Raw genomic sequence first — 19,257 nt, 5'->3', positions numbered from 1 at the left:
GGGGATAGACGCAGAGAGGTTGAGATTCTACAAAACGTTTAGGGCCGAAGGCTGCATTGGGGGGGGGGGGGGGTGTCCAGCCTCTCATTCCAGGTCTCGAATAGCCTTGCTAACACCTCTTGTGGTAGAGGTTCCTTAGTAGCCCGGAACCCACCTGGCAGAGTCCGAGCCTATAGGTGGGTTCTCTGATGGTCTAGGTTCAATCATTAGGTTTAGCCTCATCCTTCCTACCCTTTTAGTAGCCATGCCACTACCTCGTATGTGGAGGTCCCCATGCTTGCTCCTAACCCTGATGAAGTGGGTAATGCAGCTGGTGGTTACCTCACTATGGACAGCTATGGGTTCATGGAGCTTAGATCTGCTGTTCCTTAATGGAGTTCAGCAGGATCGCGCCTCAGTGCGCCTGAAACAGTCAGCAGCTGGATGGGGCCTTCTCTTTTTTTATTTTTTTCCTTTCCAATGCTCCGTATGCAAGTGTTGGCAGAAGCTGCATGGCATTATTGGTGCTTGCTTTGGCAGCACATACTCCAAGATTGGTAAGTAAAGCATGCATGTTTAACCAGCTGAATTGCCTCAACAGTTCTAATTACTTTGATTGAGAATCTGTTTGTGGATCTAAATGGGAACTCAGGCGATAGAGGCATCATCTGTTTCTTTAATGAGGACTGAATGTGGATTTAAAATTTTCAGGCTGCATTCAATTGACAAGGTCGCAGACTTAAATCTTTCAGGTCTAGCAACCTGGCTTAGTTATGTCTGACTTGATTCCTTTATCTAGGAATAATGCCTCTGTGCCCGGCTCCTATTGGTGCCCTGACACATAACTTCCTGCCTCCTACCTTGTTACTTTTAAGTTAAAGCTAAAGGGGCCCTAATGTGAAGACCTCAGGTAAGGACCCAGTGTGTCAGAAAGATTAGGGAAAGCCTAGTGGAGATGAGCGGTAGTTCAATCTATGCACTCTACTATCATTTGGGGAGTGGAGTAGCCTACAGTGCCTATTCACGATTTACAGTTTAGTGCAAAGCTATATTTGGAGCCACATTCCTCCATGGACAATATTAATGGAAATTGTATGTAATTCAATGAGTGCAAGACATTATATGGGTACCGGCCATGTAATTTATAGGGTATAGTATATGCCACACCTGGAGATAGTATGGGTCAGCCTTAAGTTAAAGTAACATTAGTGTGACCAGAGCTCTGAAATTTAGTAAAGATCCTACCCAGACCTGTTATATGGGAGGCAGCACCATCCTGGCTGGGAATTCGTCTTGTATGGATTATAGCTATCCCTTCTATGGCAATAAATTGGTATATCTACCTCAAGACAAGTGATTTTAGGTAAATGTCAACTTATGCCCAGCTAAACTCTTCTGTTATTCTATATTAGGGACCCTGCCTTCATTGCACCTAATACCCATAACCACAAGGGCACCTCCAGGACGGAGACTCCCCTCACTGCAGGCATTCCTCTGTCCACATTCACACTTACAGCCATGCTCACACATATAAGCTGCAGCTCTGTACGCTGCACAGGTCCTGTAACCTTTTGCCACTCCTCAGTCCCTGTGTCTCCTGGCTACTGCCATGTAAAGATCTTGTGAAACCCTTAAGACTGCCTCTGACCTTTTGAAGCTATGCAGGTGGGTGGGTTCTTTCTCCTTTCGTCTCCCTTGAGTTCATACCAACACCTCCTGGTACGGGATCCCAAGCTTGTCCTGCACCGGTATGAAGTTAATAGTGCAGTTTGGTTACCTCATCGTAGACATTCTGAAGTTAGTTGTTTATCATATTATAACAATTTAAGATCTTGGAAATGAACTGCAATGAGGGTCTACAGTAAATTATTACACGGTGCAGTGGTTATATATGATGTTACAATATTTTATCTGATTTTAGAGCGAGTCGCTTTTACACAATGGTACTTAACATCTAGACTAGGCTTAGAGGTAAAGGGCATCCTTTTTATGGCCGATGTCTAATAAGATAATTCTTCCTCCTAGTTAAGTATTTAAGTCTATAAACACAGGTAGGGCTGTTGATCAAGGATGCAGATAAAGAGATATTTCAGAGATACGACTGGGTTCACAAATTCTGTCATCAAGATTAGTTTTCTGTCAGAATCAAAAAATTTCTGTCTCAGTTTTATTCCTGATTCTATGAAATTGGATTTTTATCTAATGATAAATATTTGTGAGATGTTGTCCTTAGACTTGGTCCCTTCTCCCCCCCCCCCCCCCCCCTATTGTGCTGTCATGAGGGATGAACTTGAAAATAGGAATTAGACTTAGCGGTAATTCGGTTTCCAGCGATTCCCTCATGACAGCACCCGTACATTCCCTCCCTTACCAACTACTATGTAAATATTGCGTATAGGATTTTCTGATGATTATTTTTAATCGGTTGCATCCATCCTGGTGTAGTAATCTGGAAAAAACACTGGTGGGAGGGACCTTTTTAACCTCTGTTTCTTGTCCCAAGAAGGTCAAAGGGGAACAACTTGTTGTGCTGTCATAAGGGAATCTCTGGAAACCGAATTACGGTAAGTCTAATTCCTATTTTCTGATTGAGTGAAGGGGGTTGATAATATGCATATGTCTCCCCCTGGAGTTCTGTATAGTTCCACAGAGGAGAGAGAGAAGGCTCTGTGTGTCTCTTGATTCCCAAATGAATTCATATTCTAATTGATGCCTGTAATATATTACGGGGGAGATATATCAAGACGGTTGGATCCATCCGCCAGTCTTTATCTCCCTGCGCTGGTGTGAGGTGTCTGATTTGTTAGGAGGCAGAACAAATTAGGCGCATCTCTGCCCTGCGCCAGAAACTGAAGTCTGCACCAGCTACAGGCTGGCGTAGACTTCAGCTATAGCTTCCACCACTTTCTGGCGAAAGGTATAGTAAATGCGGCGGAGGCCACTTCCACTGAGCCACGCCCCCCCCCCCCCCCCGGCATTTCTGAAAATTGCAGAGAAGCTCAAAGTCGCAAATTATGGTAATCACATGCTGTGTGCCGTAATATGCCACTTTTTACACCACAGCTGTGGCGTATGGGCCTTGGTAAATGTCCCTCTGTATGTCTATCACAAGGTTAGAATTCAGCCATTTATATGGGTCATGATTTGTAGCACTTCGCCTGCAGTTGTACTGCTGTACTAATGGTAGCTGTTCAGAAGAATGTTTTGTGAGAGAACTGCACATCCACAATGCTGGTTTATCTGCACCTATTCTGATGTGAGACGGCCTTCAAACAACTTTTATTTTAGGCAATGCAATGTATTGATTCCTCTCCACAACATCACTTTCAGTAATCCTATTTATTTTCCCCCCTCCCCTCTCTGTTCTAGGTACGACCACAACCAGCTCTGCTGAAGCTTCTGCACACAGCAGGGGCAAAGGGACATACGTTTACTGTAAAACAGGTGAGCTTTTCTCTCTCTCTCCATTTGCAGTTCTTCTTTTCCAGGGAACAACCTGCCGGATCCATACTAACGTTTGCACATGGTTGCTATAATGGGGGATGGGATGTAGATCCGGCCGCAGAAGAGGTAGCCAAACTCCTGCATGCCTAAAGCGATTGTGAAAGAAACCTATCTGGAGTAATCCTTTACTGAGAGTGTATTCTTCTCTTTTTTTTTCCCTTCTTTCCTCAGAGTTGAACCCGGACATACCCATGTTTTCACCCAGGCAGCCCACCTGATGATGGCATCGGAGCATCTCATGCTCTCCCTTGCCCTGCACTAAATTGCGCAGGGCACAGGCTCTTTGGTTTACAATAACACACTGCCGGGCGGAGGCTTCCGCTCAGCAGTGTGTTCGATGATGTCACCGGCTCTGATGGGCGTGCTTTAGCGCTGCCCTAGCCATTTTACTGGCTAGGGCAGCGCTAAAGCCCACCCATGAGTGCTGGTGACTTCACCGGGCTTCCTGGCAGCCCCATGGAGAGCCTGGTTCATCATCGGAACTCCTGAAAATGCCTTTGTCCTGCGTGATTTAGCGCAGGGCGAAGGAGAGCATGCTCAAGTCAGGGGAGTTGCCTGGTTGAAAATGGAGATATGTCCGGGTTCAGCTCTGAACCCGGACAACCCCCTTAACCACCTCAGCCCCCAGTGCTTAAACACCCTGAAAGACCAGGCCACTTTTTACACTTCTGACCTACACTACTTTCACAGTTTATTGCTCGGTCATGCAACTTACCACCCAAATGAATTTTACCTCCTTTTCTTCTCACTAATAGAGCTTTCATTTGGTGGTATTTCATTGCTGCTGACATTTTTACTTTTTTTTGTTATTATTCGAAATTTAACGATTTTTTTGCAAAAAAAGGAAATTTTTCACTTTCAGTTGTAAAATTTTGCAAAAAAAACGAGATCCATATAGAAATTTTGCTCTAAATTTATTGTTCTACATGTCTTTGATAAAAAAAAATGTTTGGGTAAAAAAAAAATGGTTTGGGTAAAAGTTATAGCGTTTACAAACTATGGTACAAAAATGTGAATTTCTGCTTTTTGAAGCAGCTCTGACTTTCTGAGCACCTGTCATGTTTCCTGAGGTTCTACAATGGCCAGACAGTACAAACACCCCACAAATGACCCCATTTCGGAAAGTACACACCCTAAGGTATTCGCTGATGGGCATAGTGAGTTCATAGAACTTTTTATTTTTTGTCACAAGTTAGCGGAAAATGATGTTTTTTTTTTTCTTTTCTTACAAAGTCTCATATTCCACTAACTTGTGACAAAAAATAAAAACTTCCATGAACTCACTATGCCCATCACGAAATACCTTGGGGTCTCTTCTTTCCAAAATGGGGTCACTTGTGGGGTAGTTATACTGCCCTGGCATTCTAGGGGCCCAAATGTGTGGTAAGGAGTTTGAAATCAAATTCTGTAAAAAATGACCTGTGAAATCCGAAAGGTGCTCTTTGGAATATGGGCCCCTTTGCCCACCTAGGCTGCAAAAAAGTGTCACACATCTGGTATCTCTGTATTCAGGAGAAGTTGAGGAATGTGTTTTGGGGTGTCTTTTTACATATACCCATGCTGGGTGAGATAAATATCTTGGTCAAATGCCAACTTTGTATAAAAAAATGGGAAAAGTTGTCTTTTGCCAAGATATTTCTCTCACCCAGCATGGGTATATGTAAAATGACACCCCAAAACACATTCCCCAACTTCTCCTGAGTACGGAGATACCAGATGTGTGACACTTTTTTGCAGCCTAGGTGGGCAAAGGGGCCCATATTCCAAAGAGCACCTTTTGGATTTCACAGGTCATTTACCTACTTACCACACATTAGGGCCCCTGGAAAATGCCAAGGCAGTATAACTACCCCACAAGTGACCCCATTTTGGAAAGAAGACACCCCAAGGTATTCCGTGAGGGGCATGGCGAGTTCCTAGAATTTTTTATTTTTTGTCACAAGTTAGTGGAAAATGCTAAATTTTTTTTTTTTTTTCATACAAAGTCTCATATTCCACTAACTTGTGACAAAAAATAAAAACTTCCAAGTTAGTGGAATATGAGACTTTGTATGAAAAAAAAAAAAAAATTTAGCATTTTCCACTAACTTGTGACAAAAAATAAAAAATTCTAGGAACTCGCCATGCCCCTCACGGAATACCTTGGGGTGTCTTCTTTCCAAAATGGGGTCACTTGTGGGGTAGTTATACTGCCTTGGCATTTTCCAGGGGCCCTAATGTGTGGTAAGTAGGTAAATGACCTGTGAAATCCTAAAGGTGCTCTTTGGAATATGGGCCCCTTTGCCCACCTAGGCTGCAAAAAAGTGTCACACATGTGGTATCGCCGTATTCAGGAGAAGGTGGGGAATGTGTTTTGGGGTGTCATTTTACATATACCCTTGCTGGGTGAGAGAAATATCTTGGCAAAAGACAACTTTTCCCATTTTTTTTATACAAAGTTGGCATTTGACCAAGATATTTCTCTCACCCAGCATGGGTATATGTAAAATGACACCCCAAAACACATTCCCCAACTTCTCCTGAGTACGGAGATACCAGATGTGTGACACTTTTTTGCAGCCTAGATGCGCAAAGGTGCCCAAATTCCTTTTAGGAGGGCATTTTTAGACATTTGGATACCAGACTTCTTCTCACGCTTTGGGGCCCCTAGAATGCCAGGGCAGTATAAATACCCCACATGTGACCCCATTTTGGAAAGACACCCCAAGGTATTCAATGAGGGGCATGGCGAGTTCATAGAAAAAATTTTTTTTTTGGCAGAAGTTAGCGGAAATTGATATTTTTAATTTTTTTCTCACAAAGTCTCCCTTTCCGCTAACTTGGGACAAAAATTTCAATCTTTCATGGACTCAATATGTCCCTCACGGAATACCTGGGGGTGTCTTCTTTCCGAAATGGGGTCACATGTGGGGTATTTATACTGCCCTGGCATTCTAGGGGCCCTAAAGCGTGAGAAGAAGTCTGGAATATAAATGTCTAAAAAATTTTACGCATTTGGATTCCGTAAGGGGTATGGTGAGTTCATGTGAGATTTTATTTTTTGACACAAGTTAGTGGAATATGAGACTTTGTAAGAAAAAAAATAAATAATTCCGCTAACTTGGGCCAAAAAAATGTCTGAATGGAGCCTTACAGGGGGGGGTGATCAATGACAGGGAGGTGATCAATGACAGGGGGGTGATCAGGGAGTCTATATGGGGTGATAACCATAGTCATTGATCACGCCCGTGTAAGGCTTCATTCAGACGTCCGGATGCGTTTTGCGGATCCGATCCATCTATCAGTGCATCCGTAAAAATCATGCGGACATCTGAATGGAGCTTTACAGGGGGGTAATCAATGACAGGGGGGTAATCAGGGAGTCTATATGGGGGGATCACCACAGTCATTGATCACGCCCCTGTAAGGCTTCATTCAGACGTCCGGATGCGTTTTGCGGATCCGATCCATCTATCAGTGCATCCGTAAAAATCATGCGGACATCTGAATGGAGCTTTACAGGGGGGTAATCAATGACAGGGGGGGTAATCAGGGAGTCTATATGGGGGGATCACCACAGTCATTGATCACGCCCCTGTAAGGCTTCATTCAGACGTCCGGATGCGTTTTGCGGATCCGATCCATCTATCAGTGGATCCGTAAAAATCATGCGGACGTCTGAATGGAGCTTTACAGGGGGTTGATCAATGACAGGGGGGTGATCAGGGAGTCTATATGGGGTGATCAGGGGCTAATAAGGGGTTAATAAGTGACCGGGGGGGGGGGGGGGGGGTGTAGTGTAGTGTAGTGGTGCTTGGTGGTACTTTACTGAGCTACCTGTGTCCTCTGGTGGTCGATCCAAACAAAGGGGACCACCAGAGGACCAGGTAGCAGGTATATTAGACGCTGTTATCAAAACAGCGTCTAATATACCTGTTAGGGGTTAAAAAAAACACATCTCCAGCCTGCCAGCGAACGATCACCGCTGGCAGGCTGGAGATCAACTCTCTTACCTTCCGTTCCTGTGAGCGCGCGCGCCTGTGTGCGCGCGTTCACAGGAAGTCTCGCGAGATGACGCATATATGCGTGACTGTGCGCAGCGCTGCCACCTCCGGAACGCGATCCTGCGTTAGGCGGTCCGGAGGTGGTTAAGGACCATGCGTTTTTTTTTTCTTTCTTCCAAGAGCCATAACTTTAATCTTCCATCAGCATAGTCATATGAGGGCTTATCTTTTTGGAGTACAATATCCACCATGTTTCTTTGGGTTTGTACGGTGTTCCCAATGCCCTAAAAATGACTTGACGACCTTACCGTACGGGTGAGTACGGCACGATCAAATTTATATTGTTTTTATTAGGTTTTAAAAACCTTGGAGGGAAAAATTATTTGCATCGGCATATTCTACAGCGCTATTTGGAGCCTTGTTTTTTGCGAGGCATTTTTAGTTTTTATAAATAAAAATAAGAAATGAGCCATTGTTCTGATTGAAGTGTTTACTGCGCATAATATTTTAATAGTTTGGACATTTGTGAACTGTGCAATGGCTATTATTTTATTGTTTATTTTTATATGTAAAATTGGCAAAAGGGTCCCCTAGCTCTTCCCTGATACCTGTAGGGAGCTTTGTGAAGGGTCCGATCCAAAACTCCTGCATCATCTCCCTTTTTTTTTTTTTTCTTCTTCCTCTCTGTTGAGAGAGAGAGAGAACACAAGTCCCATGTAGAAACAAAAAAGGCTAGAAAGTGTGCGACCTGTTCTAAAAGACTTCTGGAGTCTTACAAAAAACAATTATGCCCTGACTGCCTTGCAAAAATTCTTAAAGAGGAACAGCCTTTTTTTTTGTCAAACTTGAGTTATGATAAGAGAGGAAGTTCAGTCATCTGTGTCGAACCTGGTTCCATCCCCAGTCCCCTCTCTGCCACAGTTTAAGAGACCCAGGGTTCAAATAGGTTCCGACTCTGAAGACGATGGCTTATATTATTCAGAGGGAGAATTGGAGGAAGATGATCAGCGTTTCCCTTCCTACTTTTCGGAAGAATCAAGGCGGTACCTACTTTTCCTGCCAGAATCTAAATCCTCTTCTAATCGCAGTAAGACAAACTATGGAGGTAGAAGATGAGTAACAGGCCTGAACTATTCAGGATCAGATGTTTGGGGGCCTGAGAGTGAAAAAGAAGAAACTCTTTCCAGTAAACTGAAATGTGTAAAAATTAATAAGAGTGGGAAGATGCGGTGTATTTACTGCGTGAATTTAAATGCAGACTTCTATTCAATCCGGAAGAGACAAAATTATGGGAAGAAATCCCTAAAGTTGACATTCAAGTGGCAAAGAAAACTACACTTTCCTTTTGAAGACTCATTTCAGATGAAGGATCCGATGGATCGTAAGATGGATTATAATTATTAAAGAAAGCGTGGGAATCTTCGGCTGCCATGTCAGTAGCCAGAGCAATGAATCTTTGGCTAGATCAGCTTGAAAACCATCTCAAATTAAAAACCTCTAGAGAGAAGATATTAGAGTCTCTACCACTGTTGAAGATGGCTACAGCTTTCATGGCAGATGCTTCAGCTGAGTCTATCCGTTTTTTGGCTCTGAATGAAACATTAACAAATACGGCAAGGCGGGCTCTTTGGCTTAAGTCATGGTCAGGGGACATGGCTTCCAAGAATAAATTATGTGCAATCCCCTTCTCCAGATCTTATCTGTTTGGACCTGTCCTGGATACTATTCTACAAAGAGCAGCTGATAAAAAGAGAGGCTTTCCGGAGGAATCAAGGAAGCTGCAGCCATTTCGGAAAACCTCTAGACAGTTTCAAAATACAACACCTAGAGGTAAAGGCAAAACGGGGAGATGAAGCTATCCTGAAGGAGGAAGAGGATTTCTCTTAAATCCAAATTCCAATAATAATCCATGAATACAATGACGCCAGGCTGGTGGGTGGAAGGCTTCGTTACTTCTGACAGAGCTGGCTGCGAATTACGCACAACCAGTGGATTCTAGATTCTATCAGCGAGCTTCTAGAATTCCGTTGTCCTCCTCCCCACTATTTTCACGTTACGGAATTTCAGATCACGTCTCTACAGGAGCAGCTTCTAGCAGACATACAGTAACTTGCCTGTCTAGGAGCAATAATCCCGGTGCCTTATCCACAGGAATTCAAGGGACATTATTCAGAACTGTTCTTCATAAAACGGAGCAAATGGATTATACCACAAATTCAAGAGGGAGTAATTAAGATCTATAACTCCGGGAGCATTCTTGTGCACCATAGACTTAAACGATGCATACCATCACATCCCCATTCATGAACAGCACCAACAATACCTGAGATTTGCAATCGGAAGAATCTACCACTACCAGTTCCAATGTCTTCCGTTTGGAATATCATCAGCCCCATATATATTTACGAAATTGATGGCAGAGATAATGGCCTATTTGAGACAGTCACATAATGATAGTGCCATACCTGGATGATTTTCTACTCTTAGCAAAATCGGAACAGCTTCTGGAGGATCATCTTCAACAGACCTTATCCTTATTAAAAGAATTGGGATGGATAGTAAATTATGAGAAATTGGACCTGCACCCAGATACCAGGAAAATATTTCTGGGAACTCTTCTAGACTCCACCCCCCCCCCCCCCCCCCCCCCCTCTCTCCTAGTTCTGTCTAATTTTTTTTAAATCTGATATTTATTATTTTTTTACAGAGAATCAAGATATTACATCAGTCATACAGCTTGACCATCACACATTGCAAATAAATTGTTGGAGACAACTCATTGTGTACTGTCATAGTTTCATCAATTACAAACTTAAAATTCACAAGCTGCAAAAATAACCCCAATTCACCAAGCCACCCACCCCTGACATGACAACTATTACCTTTACCATCACATACTAATGCGTTGAGCAAGTAGCCAAGTACCCCACAATTTCTCAAATTTTTGGGGACAACCTCTCAAGAAAAACTGCCTTCTCACAAACCAGCATATCGTGTACTTTATTCCTTGGTTGAGGACACGACTGCATCCAGTGTAAAGCAACAAGCTTCCTGGCCACATATAATAGCCTACCCACCGCCGTCTTACTATATTCAGCCGCCCCTAAAGTTGAGACATATCCCAAGATACAAACTTTGGGGTCTTTTTTCAACTCTAACCTTCACACACCGGTGAATTACATCTAACACCTCTACCCAGTACCTCTCTAACGCTACAACTCCATAACATATGAAGCAGATCACCCAGTTCCACTCCACATCTCGAACAACCGGCATCAGACCTTACACCGATGCGGTGTAAAAATACTGGCGTTTTTGTACACCCTATGAATAATAGAGTTGGGATAATTTCCCTTGCTCACTGAGAGAAACCAGCGGAACCGCCTCCAATAATATATCCTCATTCCATACGTAACTTGAAATGTCCCCAAGGTCGGACTCCCACTTCTTCATTCTGGACAGCGGATGGAGGGCTATAAACTTATAAACTTATCCAATAACATAGCATACAGCATCGATATCATTCCCCTTTTAAGAGTATATACTGTAAGTATATACTCTTGAGCCGCATCCAACTTGACTACCTGAACTGCCGTCTCCCTCCTCTCCTTCTCATGGCATCATATGCGTGTCGTACCTGTAGGTATTGGTATGTCCGAAAAGGCTTTAAAAGCTCCTTCAACCACTAAATCTCATATCCTTAGGATACCCTTCTCCCTCCAGACCCGAAGGCCTGGTACGGAAAGAAACTCCGGGAGGAGAGCGTTAATCCAAAGGGGAGTAAGCTCACAAATACCCACTACTCCCCTCACCTGCTTAACTTTGGACCGCACTTTTCGTATGAGAGTAATCAAAGGCAACTTAGCTTCTAGGAATGACAACCCTGCTCCCTCCACTGTCCACATGAGGTCATCCTTACCTAATTTATATTTCAGGATTTGTCCAGTAACATCGCCCAATGTGTAAGATTTCCAACCCATAAAGTACAGACACTGTGCTGCTAAGTAATACAGCCAAGGATTTGGTACCGCCAAGCCCCCGGCCGCCTTAGGATACTGTAACGTTTCCAATTTAATTCTGGGACTACTAGTATTAATTTTGTGGAATCTATCCGGAGAGATCCAAACTGGGGCATTTTGAAGTACATATAACCATTGTGGCATCAGTACCATCTTGAGGAGGTTAACCCTTCCCACAACTGAAAGAAAAAGTTTATTCCACACCTTAACTTTCTGCTTAAACTGCACCATCAATGGGGATAGATTCACATTTTCTAAATCCTTTTACCTGGGAGAAATCTGAATTCCTAAATATTTGATATACTGCACCCAAGGAATATTATGAGCCCTAGCCACAATGGAAATCTCCTGCCCATCAATAGCCATTAGTGCCGACTTTTGCAAATGAATGGTCAAACCCGACAATCTGCCGAACCTATTCATGGTCGCCTCCAGAGATGAAGACGTATCCCCTAAAAACAGCATCATCAGAATACAATGCGATTTTATTATGCAGCCGACCATATTGAAAACCTTTTATGTCAGGAGACCTCCGCATTGTTGCCGCCAAAGGCTCAATAACAGCCCTGTCACCTCCATTATCCGCCTCCACCTGCAAGCTAGTATACACCCTACGGATATTAATAGCTGTGGATTTACGGGGCATAAAGCCTGTCTGGTCTGGGTGAATTAATCTAAGCATTACTTTTGACAGACTCTTCGCCAAGACCTTCGCCAGGAGTTTGACATCTGAGGTCAAAAGGGATATGGGCCTATAAGAGTCAGGATAGCTCGGATCCTTCCCAGGTTTGGGGAGTACTACAATAAGGGCTTCCTGCATTGTAGCTGGTAAACTACCCACTTCGAACAAATCATTAAATACTTACAACAATTCTGGTAGCAACACTCCCTGAAAATGTCAGTAAATTTCTATAGGAATACCATCCACTCCTGGGGCTTTGTTACCAGCCATATCCCTTTTTTAAAGCCTCCTCCAACTCTTCTATACTGAGAGGTGCATCAAGTGAATCCCTATCCTCAGCTGACAAAGTGGGTAACTCTGCCTCCCTGATGAATGACAACCGTTCCTCCTCCCTGACACCAACGGACCTGAAGGTATAAAGAGAAGAGTAAAACTCCCGGCGTATCCCCAAGAACTCCCCTCAGCTTGTATACGAATTGCCCTGCGAGTCCATTAGCTCCACTATACATGCCGGACCTTGCTGTGCCTTAGAAACAAGTGACAAAGTATGCCCCACACTCTCTCCTTCCATAAAACTGTGCTGTCTGTAAAAAGCCTGTTTCCTATCTGCAACCTGCAGCAAATGACACCTTAATTGCTCCTGTGCCTCCCTCATCACCCTGCTGATAAGTGGAGAGGGAACTCTCTCAAACGCCCTTTCCGCCTCCGCTACAGCCCCATGCAATTGAACATCCGTCGCTCTAGATTTAGTTGTATGCAAGCTAATGGACTTAATCAGAAGCCCCCTTAAAAATCCTTTCATGGCATCCCAAATAACGTGTCGGGACGTTGTACCTGAGTTATTAACGAAGTATTCCCTTATATCCATCTCCATCCCTGTCAAGTCTCCATAAGATCTGGAGCCAGATCGGATTACACTTCAATATTCTTGCCCCAATCCTATCTTCTCCCAATCTCAGCTCCATTTTCAATAAGGAATGATCTGATAACGATCTAGGAAGATACTCAGAGGAGTGAACCAAAGGAAGCATATCACTATTACCCAAGGCCAGGTCTATTCTGGACAAAGTAGAATATGTGGACTAACAGCACGAATATGCACGGACCCTCCATAAGTCTCACTTCGTCATAATACCTCACAGCACTGAGCTCCCCGGTGACCTCCCCAAACCCTCCACCCTACACCTGTCCATTTGGTCATCGGGTACAGTTAAAGTCACCTATAAGTAACACAAAGTTCAAAATCGATCTCAGTATAGGCGACGCAAACGTAGGGGGGATATATAATGCCACCAAAATCAATTGAACATTTCCTATCCTGCAAAACACACACACGAATCTCCCTTCTGCATCAATAAACTCACTAGTGCATTCCCATCTAATATTCTTATGAAGCAAAATACTCACTCCCCTGGAATGTGAGGAAAAACACGCATGTGCTACATAACCCACCCATTTCTTCAGCCAGTGAATAGTATCTGAGGTCAGATGAAAACCGCATATAACTGGCTGAAATCGAGATAAATAGCCAAAAATGCTGTGACGCTTCTTCAACTCAGCCATGCCCCTCACATTCCAGATGAGCACACTAATCCTATGTGACATAGAATAATAATAGAGCATAAGTGTAACCCCGACCTCCCATTAATAGTATTACATAAGGCACTTGCAAAACCTGACTAATATCATAACTACCAGCAAGACCCAACCAAATATTAGCAGTCATGTCATGGTGAGAACCCCCCCTCCATAGTGGAATCACTCCATGAGGAATAACTCAACTTGTACTCTCTTAGGGCAGCTTATAACAAACATTCCTACCCTATGAAATACTATGAGTAAATCCAGCAAGATATAACCCAACTGTGAACAAAATATAAAGCACAAACTTATCGTAGAACACTCTTCGCGCACTCTAACTAAACTCAGGAACCTCATTCTCATAAAGTCCCAGCCGTGGAAGCTACTGCTGCTGAAAGTCAATCAGTTCCCGACACCTGAAAAAGAGAAATATAGAGTCCACATATAACATAACATAGTGTCATCATAAAACTCGACACCCTCTCTTCAACCATTCTTGTCTTGCAGCCTCAGTTGTTTTTCATGGCAGTCCAACCAGTTCGACGCTTCCTCCGGATCTTCAAAGAATCTAGTAGATCCCAAAGCTACTACTCTTAACTTCGCAGGGAATGGCATAGAATACTGAACCGCTAAGGATCGGAGCCGTCTCTTGACATCCAAGAACCTTGTTCGCTTCTTCTGTACCTCAGCAGAATAATCTGGGAAGATGAAGATTTTACTGCCATTTAGGACCATGTCTACATTGTCCCGCGATTGCCGCAATATAGTGTCTCTGTCTTTAAAGTGTCGAATTTTGGCCAGAATAGGTCTTGGCGGTCTGCCAGGGGGTAAGGGTCTTTTGGGCACCCTGTGTGCTTTTTCCACAGCATACAACGCGGACAGTCCTTTGTCCTGGAAAAGTTGAAATAACCATTTTTCTATAAATTCTGTGGCATTTGTCCCCTCCGTTTTTTCCGGGATCCCCACAATCCTTATATTATTGCGCCGCGAACGGTTCTCTAAATCATCTGTTTTTGCAAACAAAGCAGCCACGTCTCCCGCCGCCATCTTAAGGGGTTTGGTATCATCTAATACAGAGACTCTTTTCTCAACCTCCTACGGTTCTTTAATTTATCTTGTAATGAACATCATGTCTGATCAGCGCTAAATCTTCTCTCAAACTGCCCACTTGTAAGTGAAGAGCTTTAAGCGAGGTGTTGCAGCAGGCTACTGCTTTAAGTACATCTTTTAATGTAGGCTCTTTCTCAGAGGAGGGCTCAGAAGGGATATGTGCACAGCCCTGAGCGTTAATGAGGGACCCAGAGCTCTGGTCACCAGTGCCCCTGCCCCCCTCTTCATCAGAAGAATGTTCCTCCTGGTCTGAGGAGGAGAAATGGTCACCTGCAACAGCTTGTGAACGCTCTGGTGTTCTACCCGGCACATCTACTGAGGCGCGCCACTATGCTCGTGCCGCTCGCCTCCTGCACGCTGTCTTCCTCCACTGTTCCGGCGACATCTTGGCCGGCCTCCACCTTCTCCATACGGGCGCCGCTTTCCCCCTGCTTCGGCATGATTTCTGACTCCGAACACAGGAGCAGAGGGAGCCGCTGCAGTTCGTGAAACAAAACAAGCCACTTTCCTCCACTGGCTGGCCGAGAACGAGCCTAGACTTCAGGATTTTGTCAGGAGCGATGTAACATGCGTCCTACTCCATGCTGCAGTAGGCCATGCCCAGTTCTGTATAATTTGATAGTTCTCCAGTAGTCCTGTCATGGAGGGACGTCCTGGAAACTAAGATTTAGTCTTACCGGTGAATGGTTTTCCAGGAGTCCGACATGACAGCACCCGGTATTACCCCCTTCCCCTTGTTTCTTTTTGTTCTGACTTTATGGATCAATGTGATGTTAAACATTGTGAGTTCAAATAAATAAGTTGGATTCTATCCGGTGTAGTAATTTGGAAAACTCTGGGGAGCGGGCAGGGGCCTTTTAATCTCTCGCTTCCTGTTCCTACAGAGATCAATAGGACATCCACCAGAGGTGCTGTCATGTCGGACTCTTGGAAAACCATTTACCAGTAAGACTAAGGCCACTTTCACACTTTACGCGCGGGTGCAATGCGTGACGTGAATGCATAGCACCTGCACTGAATCCTCACCCATTCATTTCAATGGGTCTGTGTACATCAGTTCTGCGTTGCGTGAAAATCGCAGCATGTTCTATATTCTGCATTTATCACACAGCCCTGGTCACCTAGAAGTGAATGGGGCTTCAGTGAAAAACGCATTGCATCTGTAAGTGCCAAGACCCGATGCAGACTGCAGAGGCACGGAGCATTAACATGACTGATAATGCTCCGTGCCTCTCTGTGACCTCTTTACTACGAAATCACAGTTGTCACTGTGATTTCGTAGTAAAGAGGTCACAGAAAGGCACGGAGCATTATCAGTCATGTTAATGCTCCGTGCCTCTGCAGTCTGCATCGGGTCTTGGCACTCGTTCACGGAGCGGATGCCACGCACGGCATCCACTCGTGTGAACCCAGCCTAAGTGTGGATGCGATGCGTTTTTCACTGATGGTTGCTAAGAGATGTTGTTTATAAAACTTTAGTTTTTTAACACTCGCATGAAAAACGCATTGCACTCGTGTGGGAAAAAAACTGAACTGAATGCAATTGCAGACAAAACTGACTGACCTTGCTTGCAAAATGGTGCGAGTTTCACTGAATGCACCCTAAACGCATCCGGACCTAATCTGTCACGCTTGTGTGAAAGGGGCCTAAATCTTAGTTTTAGACTTCCTTAGGCCCCTTTCACACAAAAAACGGAAGTTTTACAAACAACATCTCTTAGCAATCATCAGTGAAAAACTCATCGCATCCACACTTCCGGATGCAATGCGTTTTTCACTGAAGCCCCATTCACTTCTATGGGGCCAGAGCTGCGTGAAAAACATAATATAGAACATGCTGCGTTTTTCAGGCAACGCAGAACTGATACATAAAAAATCATGTACACAGACCCATTAAAATGAATGGGTCAGTATTCAGCGCAGGTGCTATGCGTTCACGTCACGCATTGCACCCGCGCGGGAAACTCGCTCTTGTGAAAGTGGCCTTAGGGGACTGAAGCATGATCCTCTGCTTTGGGATTTTTACAGGCATCCATTTAAGCCCTTCTGGAGGCAGGGCTTAACAGGCAGTTTCCTTTAGCACGCATGGGAAGCCTTCAAGCAGTGTTTTACAACGTTTTTTTGCGTAGCTCCCATTCACTGCAACTGAAGTTACAGAAATAGTGGAGTAGCGGCTGGCTCGGGTGTATCCATTAGCCCAACCATCTAGGGAAGGCGATTAGTTCTATCTCACCTTGAAAAGGGCGAGATGGTGCAACCTCTATAATTATGCTGTCCTTATGATCCGTATACTGTAAGTGCAGGTCCACAAGGCGTCATATGGTGCTGATTAATATCACTTCAAGCAATACTGTGGGCTTTTTAGGATTGATCCAGAGCAACTGTGATCTTATGACAGCTAAACCTTTACATAAACGAGGAAGATAATATTTCTGGGACCAATGTATTTCTCTGAGACGAGAAACCAGTTGATAACATTATGACTTCACAGGCTTTGTGCACAGACTGCAGATTTAAAAGTGGTCACTTCAACTTGTCTTTAGTGTTGTCTACAGGAATAGGTATCTATCAGAAGATGGAATTCTGTTCCATCATGGATGAGAAATAAACCCCTTGATATAGTGGGGGAGATTTATCAAAACTAGTGCAAAAGATATAATGAAGGCACCATAGCAACTTAAATTTTCCAAAAGACCACTAAGAAAATTAGAGCCTTTTGTTCTATTTCTGATCTCCACCTAGAACAAGCTAAAGCAGTTTACGCAGAAAAATGTTCAAATGTCCACCTTTTATGACTTGTGAAGTAGAGATGGGGTCCTGGTCCCAAGCTATTTTCATGAAGGGTGAAGGTGCCATTGATCAGACCTCTGCAGTCACACTTTATGGCATGGTTACTTGACATACTGGAAAACCCCATTAACAAAATGGGGTCTTCCTTTCTGTGGAAGTAAGATCTTGTAGATGACACTTACCTGTCCCTCATTCAGTCATTGCCCCCATCTCCGCTACACTCGCACAGGCTGTGGGCTCTTCCGCCCAGGTCCTAACCGGATGATTGTGTGTTTTTTCTCTTTGTTTTTTTTATTTTATTTTTATTTAATTATCTTTATTAATATATCAAAACATTTATTATTATTATTATTATTATTATTATTATTATCATCATCATCCGCCCCATATCTTACTCCACATCTCTCTGCCTATACACAATTTGCTCGTAGTTTTTTACCTTGTTAACTAAATTTATCCATGTATTTAATTCTGGACTGTGCCGAGCAAACCAGGTCCGACTAACCAAAATTCTAGCTAGCAGCAGTATCCTGCCTAGGAGAATCTTTTGATAGTTAAGGGTGCTCATTGTGGAAAACTCATTAAGCAGGAACACTTGTGGTTCAAAAGGTATTCGTATTTTAAGTTTATAAATAAGGAAGTTATTAATACTATTCCAGTATTTTATGAGCTCTGGGCAGGTCCAGATCATATGGAGGTAGTCCGCACCTGAGGTGTCGCATCTAGGGCTCTTGGATGAATCTCCTAGCCCACATTTATTTAGCCATGTAGGGGTCACATATAATCTATGGCAGATATTAAAGTGTGCTAGAACATGGTTAAAGTTCTGGGAGAGTGAGCCTAAGTTAGCAAAAATATTCCCCCATCCTTCTAATTGTATATTCGGGCAATCCAACTCCCAGGCTCTTTGTCCTGGTGACTGTGTATCATAAAACCGTGCCCTAACTAATAGTGTGTGTGTGTGTGTGTGTGTGTGTATATATATATATATATATATATATATATATATATATATATATAATATTCTATCCATCCAACGGGAGCACCAACCTAAAAAGTGGGTGCAATATCCAAAAGGGGGCAACGGCAATCCCCAATAGTATAATAGAGAAAGCAGGACTGCACTCCAAGTTGTGATGAAAATCAAAGCAGTTTTATTCACCCATATTATGGCAAATCTTGCGACGTTTGAGCTCACATGAGCTGAAACGTCGCAAGATTTGCCATAATATGGGTGAATAAAACTGCTTTGATTTTCATCACAACTTGGAGTGCAGTCCTGCTTTCTCATATATATATATATATATATATATATATATATATATATATATATATATATATATATATATGAGAAAGCAGGACTGCACTCCAAGTTGTGATGAAAATCAAAGCAGTTTTATTCACCCATATTATGGCAAATCTTGCGACGTTTGAGCTCACATGAGCTGAAACGTCGCAAGATTTGCCATAATATGGGTGAATAAAACTGCTTTGATTTTCATCACAACTTGGAGTGCAGTCCTGCTTTCTCATATATATATATATATATATATATATATATATATATATATATATATATATATATATATATATATATATAATTTTTTTT

General features: G+C 43.3%; 1 protein-coding gene across 1 annotated transcript in view; it reads left to right on the top strand.

Moving 5' to 3' along the window:
* The window catches only part of MDM4 (MDM4 regulator of p53), a 74,407-nt gene that overhangs the window by 15,884 nt on the left and 39,266 nt on the right, over positions 1-19,257 (top strand). The window contains exon 3 of the mRNA XM_040423990.1: positions 3,349-3,423. Within this exon, the coding sequence (XP_040279924.1) occupies positions 3,349-3,423 (75 nt within the window). The remainder of the gene's footprint in view (positions 1-3,348; positions 3,424-19,257) is intronic.

This window comes from Bufo bufo, chromosome 3 (genome assembly GCF_905171765.1).
Source record: "Bufo bufo chromosome 3, aBufBuf1.1, whole genome shotgun sequence".
NCBI classification, from domain to species: domain Eukaryota; kingdom Metazoa; phylum Chordata; class Amphibia; order Anura; family Bufonidae; genus Bufo; species Bufo bufo.
Note: the sequence above shows the minus strand (reverse complement) of the source record. Positions and strands in the feature narration are given on the sequence as shown.